Genomic DNA, 11,140 nt, shown 5'->3' with positions numbered 1-11,140 from the left:
CTTTCCCAGGGCTCCACAGCCCGCCGCTCCGCTCCCCACAGCCCCACCGCACGTGCGGGGGGGGGACATCTTCCTGGCAGAGGGGACATCGCCGGGGCAGGCGCCGTCCGAGCTGTGACCCCCCTACCGAGAGACCTGTGACCAACCTTTCTCTTTTCCTCCCCCAGCTTCCTCTTCCTCCCCAGGCGCACAGCAGCCCCGTAACCCTTTTGCCGCCGCTCTTGCCGGTGCTGGCACGGACAGACAGACAGACAGACAGAAGTCCCTCCGTCCCACCGCCAGCCCCCGTGCCGCGGCGGTGGGAGGCGAAGGCGAGGGGCCGGCGGGGTGACGCCCGGTTTCCTTCCCGGTTTGGGGGGCGATGGCCGCTTTCTGGAGCAGGCAGAACCAGTGGAGGGGGGTGCAACAGCGCCCGAGGCCGCGGGGCCTCGCCGTCTACGACGACGTCCCCATCGGTGGGACCGCGTACTGGGATGATCGGCACCTCCACGCCACGCCGGAGCCGTTCGGGAACCAGCCGAGGTGGGGGGACTCTGGTGACGACCTCGAGCAGTGGAGGGAGGAATTCCCAGACCTGTGGGCACAGTACGAGTTGGACTGCGGGCGGGTGTCCGGCAAGGTGGAGGTGACCGGGGCACCGGTGCCCTTCCAACAGCAACCCCGATTTTCAGCAGACGTGGAAGACGCGGTGGCGAGCATCCTGCAGGACCTGCTGGATGACGGCGTGGTGGTGGAAGGCATCTCTCCCTCCAACAGCCCTTTACAGCCCATCCGAAAGGCCGACGGGAAGTCGTGGCGCCTGACGCTGAATTGCAGAGCTGTCAACAGGGCCACCCCCGTGACGGTGGCTCCGGTGATCCTGGACAGGAGCAAGCTCGTCTCGACCCTCAGCCCCAAGAGCAAGTATTTCTCGGTGGTGGATCTGTCGAACTCCTCCTTCGCCATCCCCTTGGCAGCAGGCTCCATGGCCAGGTTTGCCTTCACCTTCTGGGACCAGCAGTACCTCTTCACCCGGCTGCCCCAGGGCTTCCACAGCACCACCTCCATCGTGCACCAGCGGGTGGCTCAGATGTTGTTCCAGCTGGACCAAGGAGACAAACCTTGGGTTTTGTCCTACGTCGACGACATCCTCATCGCTGGCAAAAACCAGAAGACGACCAAAGCCCGAACGAGGAGAGTCCTGAAGCTGATCCAAGAAACGGGCTTTAAAGCCAAGCTTGAGAAGGCGCAGCTCGTCCGGCCCAAGGTGGACTACCTGGGGATGACCATCGGGGCCGAGGGGCGAGAGATTCAGGCCAGCAAGCTGGAGGCCATCAGCAGAGCACCCTGCCCGCGGGACGTCCACAGCCTCCGCTCGCTGCTCGGCCAGCTTGGCTCCTTGCAGGACCACATCGCCGGCTACTGGGAGCTGGCCTGGCCGCTCCACCGCCTCACCATGGAGCAGACCGGCTGGGAATGGGGACCGGAGCAGGAGGAGGCATTGAACAACCTGAAATACGCCGTCCTGGCTGCACCCACCCTGCGCTTCCCAGATAAGTCCCAGCCCTTTGTTATCAGGTTAACGATCGGCAAAGAGGCGGTAGGGGCTGCCTTGCTGCAGGAAGATGAAAGGGGCCGGCTGGTCCCGGTGGGACACAGCTCCCGCATCCTGAAGGACCGTGAGGTCTCCTACGTGCCGCAGGAGAAGGAGTGCCTGGCCGCGATCTGGGCCGTGCAGGCGTTCGAGACCCTCGTAGGGCCGGCCCCCATCCTTATCCAGATGCCCCATTCCCCTTGGAAGTATCTCCTACGGGGCGACCCGCTGGGGTCCAGCGGGACGAACCCGCACCTGGCGCAGTGGACTCTGCTGCTGGTGAAGAAGGGGGTGACGGCAAGGGGATCCCAGCCGAAGAGGGGACACCCCCCCGGCAGCCTGGTCCCCACCGCTCCCCCCCTACAGCAGCTGCCCTCCCACTTCCCCAAGGCCAACGTGTGGTTCACGGCCAGCAAGAAAGTTTGCTCCATCGGCTTTGCTGCGGCCAGCCTGGAAGAGCAGTGGCTGCTCGGGGTGGCCGAGGGCAGCTCGGTGTTGGGCGCGGAGCTGGTGGCTCTCAGGGAGCTCTTGCGCCGACACCGGTACCCCTCACCCCTCTGTTTGTACACCAGCTGCTGGTCCTTGGTGGAAAGGTTGCAAAGCCAGATCGAGGAGTGGGAGTGGGAGCCGTGGGCGCGCTCCAGCCAGGGTTTATGGTCGAGCATCCTGCAGTGGGTCCACGCCAACCCAGGGATGCTGCACATCAGGGACGTGGGCTGGGACGGATGCGAGGACCCGAAGCAGTGGGAGTGGAGCCAGAAAGTGGGCAGGAGGGCCAGGGCGATGGCTGGCAGGGCCGTGGGCAGCTGGCAAATTTGGGAGCCTTCGAAGCACGAGAAGCAAGAAATAATCGCCCAGTGTCATAGCTGGTTGCACGAGGGGGTGGAGAGGACCCTGGCAAGGGTACGGCAGGTCGCGGGCTGGGAAGGTGACGGCAGGGAGGTGGCCCGTTGGGTGCAGAACTGCCTGAAATGTGCCGCAGACAGGGACAGAGCGGACAGCGTGCTGGTCCAGCGGGCAGAGGGGCCGTGGTCGCAGCTCCAGCTGGGCTACATCAGTAGTCTCCCCGAGACCAAGGAGGGGCACCGCTCCCTCTTGGTGGTGGAGGATGAGTTTTCGGGGTGGGTGGAAGCCTTCCTGTTGCGGGAGGCGACCGCGGAGGAGATGGCCGAGGTGCTCTACAGGGAGGTTTTTACACGGTACGGGACGCCTCGTGCCATCCGTTTGCCGAACGTGCCGCGCATCCTCCGGCATGCCGTCGTGAAGGCGGTGTCCGACACGGAGATCCCGTGGGACATCCTGCAGTCCAGCCAGGTGGCATCGGCCACGGCAACCCTGCAGCGGCTGGCCCGGGGGGCCGGCAAGGAGTGGGTGAAGATGCTCCCCTTGATCCTGACGGGGATCAGATCCATACAGGCACAGAAAGCGGTGCTAAGCCCTTACCAAATTATTTTTGGCTTCCCGTTGGAGGTGCGGAGGGGATGCGAGGAGGACGTCTGTCCCCAGGGCAATGTCCTCCTGCAGCTCCGCCGGCTGCAGGAGGACAGGGTCCTCTACAAGCACCGGACCCAAGTCGTGCTGCTGAGGGGCTGCCTGGAGGGGGATGCTCCATAGCCCCCCGACTCCTCCGTGAGATTGCTGTCTCTGTGGGTTGTGTATCGTGGTGTGGGGAGAAAATGGGTGTACTGGGCTTACTGGGGGGCTTTTAGGCAGGACTGGGGGAGCTTTTAGGCAGGACTAGGGACCTTTTAGGCAGGACTGAGGAATGCACAACCTCTTGTTAATGGTGTTCGAGGATGGGGAGGGAAGACTTGCTGGGTATACCGGTTTTGACTGGGATGGAGTTGGTTTTCTTCATAGCATCCAGCATGGTGCTGGGCTCTCCGGCAGTGGTCCCAACAGTGCTGGGAGCACTGGGATGGTGTTGCCACCCCCAGTCCAGGGGGGCTTGGGGGAGCTGGGCCAGTTTTTGCTCGGGACTGTGGGAGATAGTGAGTGATGGCCTCTGCATCACTTGCTTTGGTTTTTGTATTTTCTTTCCCTCTTTTTCCACTTCTTCATTTATTAAACGATTTTTACCTTGACCCACAAGTTTTCTTGTTTTTCCTCTTCCTTTCTGTACTGGGTTTGGCCGGGATAGAGTTAAATTCTTCATAGCAGCTTGCGGTTTGGATTTGCGCTGAGAAGTGTTGATAAGAGAGGCATGCTTTAGTTATCACAATGCTTGCACAGTGTCAAGGCCTTTTCTGCTTCTCACACTCCTCTGCCTACGGGGGGGGGGTTCACCCACAACACCGGTGAATCATGTCTCAAGGCTCAGCAGCCTTTGGGAGCGGTGGAGGAGGAGAGAGGAGCCACCGGTGCCCAACACCTGAGTCTCAGCCCCCATTAGTGACCTTCAGATGATCTCTTGATGCTCCTCATGGTCTTCAAAGGGTTGTGGGTCCGTAGCCTTCTCTATCTGTCCTGATGGTTCCCAGGTTGTAGCTCTCCAAGCCCCTCTGCTGCATAAAATCATAGAATCATTTAGGTTGGAAAAGGCCCTTAAGATCATCAAGTCCAACAGGTAAACCAGATGATGAAGGTGGTGGAGGGCAACCATGTGCCCTGTGGGTGCACAGATCCTGGGAACCCCAAGCTCTGGTCCATAAGCTGGTTGAAGCCAGAGGAGCAGCAAGGTGGGAGACTCTCGGCTGTTTAACTGGAGCTGGTGTGGGGCAGCCACCCCGACTTGGGGACCCCCCAACGACGAGCTGCACTTGATGGTAGGATCCAGGGCACGGCAGGTAGCCCAGGGTCTGGTAGCCCAGGGACTTGTGGCAGGGACCCATCTGCCACACCAGCAGAAGTATATTTACTGCTTCTGCGGCGAGACGGCAGCCCAAATGCTGAGTCAGCACGGATGCAAGAGAGCAACCCCGCCGCTGATTTAGCACCAGCATTTAGCCGGCTGGTAAATCCTGTAGCAAGGCGGCGGTTAAAATAGCTGCAGCCAAAGGAAGGCGGCATGGACTGAGTTGGACATCTCTGGATCGGCTCCACCGGCCATGAGTCATCAGGGAAGGCCTGAATGGGCTGAGGAAGAGCAGCAAACTGCAGCTGCCGAGGATGAGGATGGTGGGAAGAAGACCTTGGCTGTCAGCGAGCATCCTCTGGCAGCCACCTCATGAACCCCAAAAAGATGCCATGGGCTGGGGCATCAGAGGACAGAACCGCTGCAAGAGCATCACTCGTGGGGCTCTGGCGATTAAAAAATTATCATGATAGGCATTGGCATGTTCTCCGGTACAACGTGGTGGGGAAAGTCCGGGGAAGCAGCAGAGAGACCCCCAAAATGCTCCTAGAAATGGCCAGGGGGGCGAGGGGGAGGCTCCAGGACCTGAAAACACAAGATGGCAATGTCCAGGAGCCACGTCCGAGTGAGGAGGGGGGAGGCAGGTGCTGGTATGGGGAATATTATAGAAAATCGACTAATACAACCCAGACGAGAAGGGCAGGCCAGGGCTGGAGCAAGCAGGAGGCTGCTGCAGGAGTGGCGGAGGTTTGGCCAGCTGGAGACTCCCCCCACGGAGTTATGTCCCAGAGGTGGCCGGTGGACCCTTGGAGGAGGAGGGAGGCCGTGCGGGGAGGAAGGCTGCCTGGGAGCCCAGCTGGGTCTCAGCAGAGGGCAGCAGCAGCCCGACACAAAAGCCTTGGTGGGGAGGGGGGTCTCAGCAAGGAACCCCCAAACATCCCTGACCCCCACGTGACCCCCATCCCATGTCTCTGAACTAGGACCACCGCTCCAAAACAGAAGTCAGGAGCCAAACCACAGCACCCTGGGTCCCAGCCAGGAGCCCAGACCCCAAACCACATCACCCTGTGTCTCCGACCCAGACCCAGGGGCCCAGAGCAGGACCCCAGACCCCAAACTACAGCACCCCATATCCCTGACCCAGATCCAGGGGCCATACCCCGAACCCCAGACCCAGCACCCCATCTCGCTGACCCAGATACATGTACCCAAACCCCCAATCCTGATCTCCCTAAGCCAAACTCCCGAGACCCGCTGCCCTTGGACCAGAACCCCCTCCCCAGACCAGCACACCTTCTCCAGACCCCAGGCCCCCCCCCAAATACGGCTGAGCGAGGCCGGCACGGCACAGCACAGCACAGCACGACATGGGTCGGACATTTGTTAGTCATTAGGGCTGGAGGGAAGGAGGGCGGGCGCGGGACCAGCCTTTCTTCTCCAGCACATATCCCAGCGCCTCGCCTTTCGGTGGCCGGCGTCCAGCCCAACTGGGCTCTGCCGTCACCCGTCACCCATTCCCCCATCCCGCGTGGGCAGAGGCCATGGGTGAGCGGGCAGCCGTGGGGATGCTCCGCCACCACGATTGCTTTTGAAGGCTCCCCAGGAAGTTTTGGGAGCGGGGGGCCGGCGGTGGGGAGCAGCCCCGGCCATGCTGGCCGCTCGCTGACGCTCGCCGGGAAAAGAAGTGCCGGGGTGGATGCGGGAACCGGGGCGGTGAGGCCTGGGTCGGTGCAGGATTGCACCCACCGCCCCCCAGCTCGGGGGCTATGAAAGGTGAGTGGGGGGCAGCCCTGGGGGGGGTGTTGGAACCGTGGGGAGAGGAGCAGGGCTGGCGGCACGGGGGACAGGAGGGGACGGCTGTGCCGGAGCTGGTAGCGGAGCTGGGGGGGCAGCCGGCATCGGGATGGATGCACCCCCCGAATCCCACCGCATCCCTGCTCCCCATGGGCAGCATCTCCCCATGGCTGGGGGCTGAGCCGGCTTTGGCCACGGCCGGGGAACCCCACAGCGCTGTGGGGCGCAAAAGGGGCTGGGGGGGGCAAGGTTCCAGGGCTCCCGGACCAGCGGCAGCGCTTCCCCCCCGCCATGCTCAGAGCCCATCACTTGTTGACTCCATGGGGCAGAAAAGCAAAATTTGAGGCAGCCAAAAAGCGAAGGGCCACGGCAGGGAGGACGGATGGAATCGCTGCTGCCCCCACCCCAGCGCCCCCCCCCCCGCCCGCAGCCCCTCTCCTGCCCCCCGCCTGCTTTTGCATGGGGGAGGCCGGGCTTTATAAAGCAGGGGATGTCGGTGCCACGGTCACTCCGGCCGTGCCTGCAGCCCCCCTGCGGCACCCCCGGCTGGAAACCCTCCTTCTGTCGGCGAGGAGGTGGGGGAGGCCCTGGGCAGGGGGTGGCTGGGCTGGCGGGGGGCTGCGGGGGGCTCTCGGGCATGGTACAGCTTTGGGAAGCCAGGGAAAGGGGCACCGTCCCCCAGCCCCAGGCTCCTTCAGGGTCGGGTACCGGTGCTGAGCGCATCCCCCGTGCCGGAGCCATTGGTGAGATCCAGCCCATGGCGTTTCCCACCCTGTGGGAGCACCCCAACTCGCCCCCACACCGGGATGGGGGTCCAGGCTGGGTGCCGGCTGAGGCGGCAAGTGGGTTTTTCTTTGCTGCCATGGTTTTTGTGAGAAGGGGCTGGGAAGCCGCAAAGCCCCTCGGGGCTCGGAGCCAGGAGCCGTCAGCTTCTCCATCATCCACTTTTTTTGGCCAAATTCAACCAAATTTCCCCAAGTTTACGGTCTTGGAGCGCAAAGGTCTCAGCCAAGTCCCGCAGAAGCAGGAGGTGGAGCGGGGACGTGTCCCAACGGGCTGGTGCCACCGGGCTTTGCCCAGCTGAGGGTGGCAGCGATGGGTCCCATGTGGCTCCTCAGCTTTTCCCCGGGGACGCCGGGTTACGGCGAAGCTCGGAGCTCGGCCCCAGGGACCACCGGCATCCTCGGGGCTGGGTGCAGGAGAGTGCAGGCAGCAGGCAGGGCCCTGGCAGCGCAGGCAGCTCAGGTCCCTCCCGTGTTGGCTTTCAGAAGACGAGCCAGCGGGAGGAGAGGAAGAGGAGATGCCGACCTTCAGCTACCGGCCGAGCGGTAAGGATGTCCCCCGGGGTGGGCAGGGGGTGCGGCAGGGCCTGATCCTTCCCCTCTCTGCGCTCAGGCAGGGCACGGACAAGCTGCAGCCGGTGCCAGAAGAACCTCTCCCTCCAGACGGCTGTCAAAGTCCTCTACGTCTTCTCCATCCTCCTCATCGTGGCCGTGACCGTGCTGGCTGCCTTGGGTGAGCACGGGCAGGGTTGGGAGGTCCGGCTCCTGCCTTCCCTCCTGCCATCCTCGGGGCAGCCTCTTGGGGATACCGGGGCTCCCCCAAAGCACCTTCAGCACCCAGCCCTGGAGAGGAGCATCCAGCTCCCCCTGACCTGCCCCTGGGATGCTGTGCTTGATGCCACCTCACTAGGGGATGGCTTTACCCCCATGGGGACCTCAGGAACCACCCCTGACCCCAGAGGTTGCCACCCCATCACCTCCACAGGCAAGAAACAGCCTCCAAGGCTCAGCGGAGGGACGGTGGGCTCCCCGGGGCTGGACCCCCAGAGATGCTTTGTAGACCTTAGCCAAGCCCCGAACCTGAAAGCCCCTTGGGACACCCAGCCCATGGAGCCAGCACCCACCAGCCACCCAGCCTGACTCTTCGAGCCCTGGCCACCCTCCTCACCAGGGAACAAGCCCGGAGGAAAGGTGTGAAGGACGATGACATCCCGGCACCTGCCCACCTCCCCTGACCTCCCCACCTTTCCTCCACAGTGTTCAAGAAAGTCAACTCCATCTCCAACGACATCAGCTCAGCCCAGACTTATTATGAGAAGAAGATCATATCCATCCAGGACGACCTCCAGGGGTTGGGTGAGTGGCTCGCACCTGGACCTGGAGGTCTTCTCCAGGCTTCAGCCCCACACGTCCCTCCAGCTGAGCAGACCTCAGCTGCTCAGTGCTGCCAGCCAGGGGCTGAAGCATCTCCACTTTTCAGGTTCTGGGGCTCCCTCAGAACCAAACCCCCACTTATCTCCCAGGATTTTGGGGAGGGATGACCACACGACCCTGAGGGTAGGGTTGGCGGTGTTCGGCTTTTTGGAGAACTTGCTGCACAGAGGTGGCTGGAGCAGGATGAGGGGGGGAGCTGGTGCAGGCTGGTGGCATCAGCCTTGTCCCAGCTGTGGCTCCGTGGTGGTGCACATCTCCAGGGTCTGCAAGGACAGACCATGGTGAGGCTCCTTCCTCTGCTCTCGTCCTCAGCGGGAGGGTCTCCAGGCCCAGCAAGGGATGGGTTGGGGTAACAGACCCCTCTGCCCTTCATTCAGACGAGAAGACCTCGGGGAACTGCTCCCTCTGCCACGAGACAGGACAGCTGAGCCAGGAGATCTCCAGGCTGCAGGGAGAGCTGGAGGAGATCCAGAAGATGCTGTTGGTTCAAGAAATCCTGCTCGACCGGACCTCCCAGACCCACAACCAGCTGTCATCCACCAGCAACAAGATCACCAGCGAGGTGGACAACTGCTCCTTCTCCATCCGGCAGGTCAACGAAAGCTTGGGGCAGCTCCTGGCCCAGGTTGGGGGCTGGCAGGTGGTCACCTCCCAGCTGGACAACTCTCTCAAGGGCTTGGCCCAGGAGCGCTATGATGTCCGAGCAGCCATGCAGCAGATGAACTTCACCCTGGGACAAACCTCCGACTGGATCCAGGTCATCCAGAGAAAGACGGACGAGGAGACGCTGACGCTGCAGAAGATCGTCACCGAGTGGCAGAACTACACCCGCCTCTTCGGCGGGCTGCGGGCCACCTCCTCCAAGACCAGCGAGCTGGTGAAGAGCATCCAAGGCAGCATCGGCGCAGCAGCTCGGCAGGTCGGCCAGAATTCAGAGAGCATGCACGACCTGGTGCTGCAGGTGATGGGGCTGCAGCTGCAGCTGGACAACATCTCCTCCTTCCTGGACGACCACGAGGAGAACATGAATGACTTGCGCTACCACAACAGGTACACGCAGAACCGCACCGCCGAGCGCTTCGAGACCCTGGAAGGTCGCATGATGTCCCACGAGATTGAGATCAGCACCATCTTTGCCAACATCAACGCCACCGACAGCCACGTCCACAGCATGCTGCGCTACCTGGATGATGTGCGGCTCTCCTGTACCTTGGGCTTCCACACCCATGCTGAGGAGCTCTACTACCTGAACAAATCCCTCAGCCTGGTCCAGGGCACCACAGACCTGCTGCGGGAGCGTTACAGCCTGCTCAGCGCCCGGCTGGACTTTGACATCCGCAACTTGTCCATGGTCATGGAGGAGATGAAGGTGGTAGACATCCGGCATGGGGAGATGCTGAAAAACATCACCATCTTACGAGGTGAGGTGCATCCTGGTGGGTTACAGTCTAAGCCCTGCCCAGGCATGGGTTGGGGCCAGGCGTGTTGGGCAGGCAATTTTGGGGGGGCTGTTTCTTCTGTGGCTGAGCATGGTGGGATCTGGGCTCTTTGGGAGCATCCTGCACCCAAGGCAGGCGGTGGAGGACCCAAACCGCCATCGCTGAGGCCAAGGTAGCACTGAGATGTGCACAAAGACACCCAGACGCTTGCCCATGGATGCAGGGGTGTCCTGGGGATGGAGCTGCATGGATTCAGCTTGCAGAGCTCTCCCTGCCTGGGGGGGGACAGGGACAGCAGGGAGGTGACCTGTGTCCTTCTAGCACAGCCAGCACGCACACCGGTGCCGGTGACCCTTCTTGCTGGTCCCGGTGGGGAGGGTATGGCTGCCACTGGACGAGGGTGCCCAAAGCTTCTCCCAGTGGCTTGGGTGGCCTGGGGACATCTCCATCCACCCAGGGGAGCAGCGGGGCTGTCCCGGCTCCACCATCGGCTCCATGGAGCCCACGGGCACCCCGGCAGCTTCCCGCTCTGCCACAGACCACCCAGCCCGGGTACCATACGGCAACCGCATCTGCATCCTTACAGGGCTGCCCTAATTAATGAGCTGGGCCGTTTCCTGGATCTGGTTTTAGGGGGAGCCCCGTGGTGGCACCGTGCCCCCCCGGGGTGCCAGTTGTCCTTGGAGCCCACAGCAAGGGCTGCAGGGTGGGATGAGCCAGGCTTAACTGATCCTGGTATTAGCAAGGGCTGCAGGGCTGGGGCATCTCCCTCTCTCCCCGCTTTGGGGTGCTGCCCCCCCATACTTCCAATTCACCCCCTCCTCTCCCCCCCCAGGTGTGCCGGGACTCCCGGGCCCCCGCGGCCTCAAGGGCGACGTGGGCGTCAAGGGCCCCCCGGGAAGCGAAGGAGAGAAGGGCGACGTGGGCAGCCTGGGTTCGCCGGGACCCCAGGGACCACCCGGCCCCCCTGGACCCCCCGGCCCCCAGGGTGAAAGGGGTCCCCTGGGCTTGAAAGGCTTCCCCGGCCTCAAGGGCACCAAGGGCAGCTTTGGGCAATCCGGCCCCCGGGGACAGGGGGGACCCAAGGGAGACCCCGGCCCCCCCGGGCCAGCTGGGGTGCCGGGGCCAGTGGGACCCCCCGGACCACAGGGCAAACCGGGACTCCCCGGGACCCCCGGGGCTGTCGGCCAGGCTGGCCCGACGGGGCCTAAGGGTGACCCCGGTTTGCGAGGACCCCCGGGGCTGCCGGGCCCCCCTGGCCCCCCAGGACAGTAACCCAGCCTGCTGCCAGCCAGGGCACCAGGATGGGGGGTCCCCACCGCCA

General features: G+C 63.2%; 1 protein-coding gene across 1 annotated transcript; it reads left to right on the top strand.

The window, feature by feature from the left end:
- Positions 1–7,461: 7,461 nt before the first annotated feature.
- SCARA3 (scavenger receptor class A, member 3) lies at positions 7,462–11,091 on the top strand. Its single transcript, XM_010583215.1, has 5 exons — positions 7,462–7,489; positions 7,557–7,676; positions 8,201–8,299; positions 8,755–9,798; positions 10,652–11,091. Exons 1-5 carry the CDS (start codon positions 7,462–7,464, stop codon positions 11,089–11,091), a joined length of 1,731 nt encoding a protein of 576 aa, XP_010581517.1.
- The last annotated feature ends 49 nt before the right edge of the window (positions 11,092–11,140 follow it).

This window comes from Haliaeetus leucocephalus, unplaced genomic scaffold (assembly GCF_000737465.1).
Source record: "Haliaeetus leucocephalus isolate CR32 unplaced genomic scaffold, Haliaeetus_leucocephalus-4.0 Scaffold871, whole genome shotgun sequence".
NCBI lineage: Eukaryota > Metazoa > Chordata > Aves > Accipitriformes > Accipitridae > Haliaeetus > Haliaeetus leucocephalus.
The sequence above is the reverse complement of the archived record's forward strand: the minus strand, read 5'-3'. Positions and strand labels throughout refer to the sequence as shown.